This window comes from Cherax quadricarinatus, chromosome 99, assembly GCF_038502225.1.
Source record: "Cherax quadricarinatus isolate ZL_2023a chromosome 99, ASM3850222v1, whole genome shotgun sequence".
Taxonomy (NCBI): Eukaryota; Metazoa; Arthropoda; class Malacostraca; order Decapoda; family Parastacidae; genus Cherax; species Cherax quadricarinatus.
This window is the reverse complement of record NC_091390.1, coordinates 1,148,394-1,154,340: the sequence shown is the minus strand read 5'-3', so window position 1 is coordinate 1,154,340 and position 5,947 is coordinate 1,148,394. Positions and strand designations below refer to the sequence as shown.

The window sequence follows — 5,947 nt, the reverse complement described above, 5'->3', positions numbered from 1 at the left end:
AGGCAGATGACACTTTATATATTTCTTTATCTTTTTATTTATCATTTTAATTATGTCAATAATTGATAATTAGTTATTCAAATTGTTTAATTTATGTAAATACGTTAAATGTGGATTATTTGCATGTGTCAAATGTTAAATAATTAACGTTTTTAAGGAGAAATGATTTGCAAGACAGAAAATAATTACTCATTTTTTTAAATATAATTGATAATTAATAAATTTATATGATTATTGTTATTTTATAAGTTTAAAAATGGTATATTATTATATATTAATTATATAAGAGGAGAAAAATCTTCAAGGATCTTAATGAGAAAAAATAACTTTATGTGAATTTTTGAGGTTATTTTGGATTGTAATTCATATATATACATAAATATTAATATGATAATTAATATAACTGAATTTATATATGTCCCAAAATAAACAAACTAAAAAAAACCCATCCCAAAAAAAACACCATTTTCTAGAAATATAAAAGACATAAGGGGAAATATAGGATTATATCCACCTCTACAAGTACAAAATAAATAAATTGGATAAATAATAATGATAAAAAAGGCTGAAACAACAATAAATAAGAATAAATGAAGAGTGTGGGAAGCTCTGCAACACCATGGAAGAAGCTGCTTCACATGGTAACTTAATTCACCATTTTCTCCGCCATTTTGTCTTGTTCTGACTTTATCCTTGGATATATTTGTCCCCGGGGGACCGTCCTGGGGTGTGTGTGGGCGGGGGGAGGCGGGGGACAGCTGGGTGACAGCTGGTGGACACCTGTCCCTCAGCTGGTACATCTCCGCCCCCTTATTAAAAAAAAAGGAGCTCTTGATCCGAGGAACTGGAGGTGGATTAGAGTTGATTATCCTGGTGTTGTTCCCCCGCTAGACAGGGAGCTACGGGACCCGTGAGGGTTTACAGCTTTCCCTCTCGGGCCACCTCTTACGGGGATAAAAATTGGATCTCTTGATCCAGGGATCTGGAGCTGGTCTTGATCCAAGGGATGGGAAGGATTATCCAGCCAGGATAACCCAGGGTAGTGTTATCCAGCCAGGATAACCCAGGGTAGTGTTATCCAGCCAGGATAACCCAGGGTAGTGTTATCCAGCCAGGATAACCCAGGGTAGTGTTAGTCAGCCAGGATAACCCAGGGTAGTGTTAGTCAGCCAGGATAACCCAGGGTAGTGTTATCCAGCCAGGATAACCCAGAGTAGTGTTAGTCAGCCAGGATAACCCAGGGTAGTGTTAGTCAGCCAGGATAACCCAGGGTAGTGTTATCCAGCCAGGATAACCCAGGGTAGTGTTAGTCAGCCAGGATAACCCAGGGTAGTGTTATCCAGCCAGGATAACCCAGGGTAGTGTTATCCAGCCAGGATAACCCAGGGTAGTGTTATCCAGCCAGGATAACCCAGGGTAGTGTTATCCAGCCAGGATAACCCAGGGTAGTGTTAGTCAGCCAGGATAACCCAGAGTAGTGTTAGTCAGCCAGGATAACCCAGGGTAGTGTTATCCAGCCAGGATAACCCAGGGTAGTGTTATCCAGCCAGGATAACCCAGGGTAGTGTTAGTCAGCCAGGATAACCCAGGGTAGTGTTATCCAGCCAGGATAACCCAGGGTAGTGTTATCCAGTCAGGATAACCTAGGGTAGTGTTATCCAGCCAGGATAACCCAGGGTAGTGTTAGCCAGGATAACCCAGGGTAGTGTTAGTCAGCCAGGATAACCCAGGGTAGTGTTATCCAGTCAGGATAACCCAGGGTACTGTTATCCATCCAGGATAACCCAGGGTAGTGTTAGCCAGGATAACCCAGGGTAGTGTTAGTCAGCCAGGATAACCCAGGGTAGTGTTATCCAGTCAGGATAACCCAGGGTAGTGTTATCCAGCCAGGATAACCCAGGGTAGTGTTAGTCAGCCAGGATAACCCAGGGTAGTGTTAGTCAGCCAGGATAACCCAGGGTAGTGTTAGCCAGGATAACCCAGGGTAGTGTTAGTCAGCCAGGATAACCCAGGGTAGTGTTAGTCAGCCAGGATAACCCAGGGTAGTGTTAGTCAGCCAGGATAACCCAGGGTAGTGTTAGTCAGCCAGGATAACCCAGGATAATGTTATCCAGCCAGGATAACCCAGGGTAGTGTTATCCAGCCAGGATAACCCAGGGTAGTGTTATCCAGGTAGGATAACCCAGGGTAGTGTTATCCAGCCAGGATAACCCAGGGTAGTGTTAACCAGCCAGGATAACCCAGGGTAGTGTTAACCAGCCAGGATAACCCAGGGTAGTGCTATCCAGCCAGGATAACCCAGGGTAGTGTTATCCAGCCAGGATAGCCCAGGGTAGTGTTATCCAGCCAGGATAACCCAGGGTAGTGTTATCCAGCCAGGATAACCCAGGGTAGTGTTATCCAGCCAGGATAACCCAGGGTAGTGTTATCCAGCCAGGATAACCCAGAGTAGTGTTATCCAGCCAGGATAACCCAGGGTAGTGTTATCCAGCCAGGATAACCCAGGGTACTGTTATCCAGCCAGGATAACCCAGGGTAGTGTTATCCAGCCAGGATAACCCAGGGTACTGTTATCCGCCAGGATAACCCACTGTACTGTTATCCAGCCAGGGTAACCCAGGGTATTGTTATCCAGCCAGGATAACCCAGGGTAGTGTTAGTCAGCCAGGATAACCCAGGGTAGTGTTAGTCAGCCAGGATAGCCCAGGGTAGTGTTATCCAGCCAGGATAACCCAGGGTAGTGTTAGTCAGCCAGGAGAACCCAGGGTAGTGTTAGTCAGCCAGGATAACCCAGGGTAGTGTTATTCAGCCAGGATAACCCAGGGTAGTGTTAGTCAGCCAGGAGAACCCAGGGTAGTGTTATCCAGCCAGGATAACCCATGGTAGTGTTAGTCAGCAAGGATAACCCAGGGTAGTGTTATCCAGTCAGGATAACCCAGGGTAGTGTTATCCAGCCAGGATAACCCAGGGTAGTGTTATCCAGCCAGGATAGCCCAGGGTAGTGTTAGCCAGGATAACCCAGGGTAGTGTTAGTCAGCCAGGATAACCCAGGGTAGTGTTAGTCAGCCAGAATAGCCCAGGGTACTGTTATCCAGCCAGGAAAACCCAGGGTAGTGTTATCCAGCCAGGATAACCCAGGGTACTGTTATCCGCCAGGATAACCCAGGGTACTGTTATCCAGCCGGGATAACCCAGGGTACGTTATCCAGCCAGGATAACCCAGAGTAGTGTTAGTCAGCCAGGATAACCCAGGGTAATGTTAGTCAGCCAGGATAACCCATAGTAGTGTTAGTCAGCCAGGCTAACCCAGGGTAGAGCTAACCACCCAGGATAACCCAGGGTAGTGTTATCCAGCCAGGATAACCCAGGGTAGTGTTATCCACCCAGGATAACCCAGGGTAGTGTTAGCCAGGATAACCCAGGGTAGTGTTAGTCAGCCAGGATAACCCAGGGTAGTGTTAATCACCCAGGATAACCCAGGGTAGTGTTAACCAGCCAGGATAACCCAGGTCACCCAGGATAACCCAGGGTAGTGTTAGTCAGCCAGGATAACCCAGGGTAGTGTTTTCCAGCCAGGATAACCCAGGTTAGTGTTAGTCAGCCAGGATAACCCAGGGTAGTGTTATCCAGCCAGGATAATCCAGGGTAGGGATTGTTAACCAGCCAGGATAACCCAGGGTAGGGAGTATTAGCCACCCAGGATAACCCAGGGTAGGGAGTGTTAGCCAGACAGCATAACCCAGGGTAGGGAGTGTTAGCCAGCCAGGATAACCCAGGGTAGGGAGTGTTAGCCAGCCAGGATAACCCAGAGTAGGGAGTATTAGCCAGCCAGCATAACCCAGGGTAGGGAGTATTAGCCACCCAGGATAACCCAGGGTAGGGAGTGTTAGCCAGCCAGGATAACCCAGGGTAGGGAGTGTTAGCCAGCCAGGATAACCCTGGATAGTGTTAACCAGCCAGGATAACCCAGGGTAGTGTTAGCCAACCAGGATAACCCAGGGTAGTGTTAACCACCCAGGATAATCCAGGGTAGTGTTAATCAGCCAGGATAACCCAGGGTAGTGTTAACCACCCAGGATAACCCAGCGTGGGTTAGTCAGCCAGGATAACCCAGGGTAGTGTTAACCACCCAGGGTAACCCAGGGTAGAGTTAGTCAGCCAGGATAACCCAGGGTATTGTTATCCAGCCAGGATAACCCAGGGTAGCATTAGTCAGCCAGGATAACCTAGGGTAGTGTTAGTCAGCCAGGATAACCCAGGGTAGTGTTAGCTACCCAGGATAGCCCATGGAAGGGAGTGTTAGCCACCCAGGATAACCCAGGGTAGGGAGTGTTAGCCAGCCAGGATAACCCAGGGTAATGTTAGCCACCCAGGATAACCCAGGGTAATGTTAACCAGCTAGGATAACAAAGGGTCGTGTTAGCCACCCAGGATAACCCAGGGTAGTGTTTGCCATCCAGGTTAACCCAGGGTAGTGTTAGCCAGCCAGGATAACCCAGGGTAGTGTTAGCCACCCAGGATAACCCAGGGTAGTGTTAACCAGCCAGGATAGCCCAGGGTAGTGTTAACCAGCCAGGATAACCCAGGGTAGTGTTAGCCAGCCAGGATAACCCTGGGTAGTGTTAGCCACCCAGGATAACCCAGGGTTGGGATTGTTAACCAGCCAGGATAACCCAGGGTAGGGAGTGTTAGCCAGCCAGGATAACCCAGGGTAGGGAGTGTTAGCCAGCCAGGATAACCCAGGGTAGGGAGTGTTAGCCAGCCAGGATAACCCAGGGTAGTGTTAGCCAGCCAGGATAACCCAGGGTAGGGATTGTTAACCAGCCAGGATAACCCAGGGTAGTGATTGTTAACCAGCCAGGATAACCCAGGGTAGGGAGTGTTAGCCACCCAGGATAACCCAGGGTAGGGAGTGTTAGCCAGCCAGGATAATGCAGGGTAGGGAGTGTTTCCCAGCCAGGATAACCCAGGGTAGTGCTAGCCACCCAGGATAACCCAGGGTAGTGTTAGCCACCCAGGATAACCCAGGGTAGTGTTAACCAGCCAGGATAACCCAGGGTAGTGTTAACCAGGCAGGATAACCCAGGGTAGTGTTAGCCAGCCAAGATAACCCAGGGTAGTGTTAGCCAGCCAAGATAACCCATGGTAGTGTTAGCCAGCCAGGATAACCCACTGTAGGGATTGTTAACCTGCCAGGATAACCCAGGTTAGAGATTGTTAACCAGCCAGGATAACCCAGGGTAGGGAGTGTTATCCAGCGAGGATAGCCCAGGGTAGGGAGTGTTAGCCAGCCAGGATAACCCAGTGTTGTGTTAACCAGCCAGGATAACCCAGGGTAGTGTTAGCCACCCAGGGTCGGGAGTGTTAGCCACCCAGGATAACCCAGGGTAGTGTTATCCAGCCAGGATAACCCAGGTTAGGGACAGTTTTCCACCAGATACCTACTTACTGCTATGTGAGGAGTGACAGCAGATGTAAGGTAACTAACACCAGGTACCTTCTTACACCTGCATTACCGCAAAGAATGAAAATAAATACATGTATTTAGTATTAAAAAGTAAACCACTCGTATCTTGTCTAGATTTAAGTAGTTATTACGTACCAGAATTAGTCTGCCCGAAATGCTGCGGCATGATAGCGCCTTTCTTTGTACTTAGCTCTTAAACTGTCCAAACATAGATCTACGTTCACATGTGTATTGCTCGAAAAGTAGATTACATTTTTTTTACGTATTTTCAAATATAAAAAAATGTAGAACAAAGATGATCTGCATTTTTTTACATACTTTCAAATGTTGGAAAAACGTAGATCTACGTTTCGACAGTTTAAGGGTTAGCCAAAATTGTAATTTCTCATTGTAACCTTTGCAAAGAAATAACGTGTTTTTTCTTTAATTTCTCCTGTAAATTTTACAATAAAAGTATGCCGAATTGTATTATTTTTTTGA

At 47.3% G+C, this 5,947-nt stretch overlaps 1 protein-coding gene across 2 annotated transcripts in view; it reads left to right on the top strand.

Annotated features, from left to right (window-relative positions):
• Positions 1-601: 601 nt before the first annotated feature.
• Positions 602-5,947, top strand: part of LIMK1 (LIM domain kinase 1) — a 92,159-nt gene continuing 86,813 nt past the window's right edge. For both annotated transcript variants that reach the window (XM_070079490.1, XM_070079489.1), the window contains exon 1: positions 602-641. In XM_070079490.1, the coding sequence (XP_069935591.1) occupies positions 620-641 (22 nt within the window). In that variant the 5' untranslated portion in view covers positions 602-619. The remainder of the gene's footprint in view (positions 642-5,947) is intronic.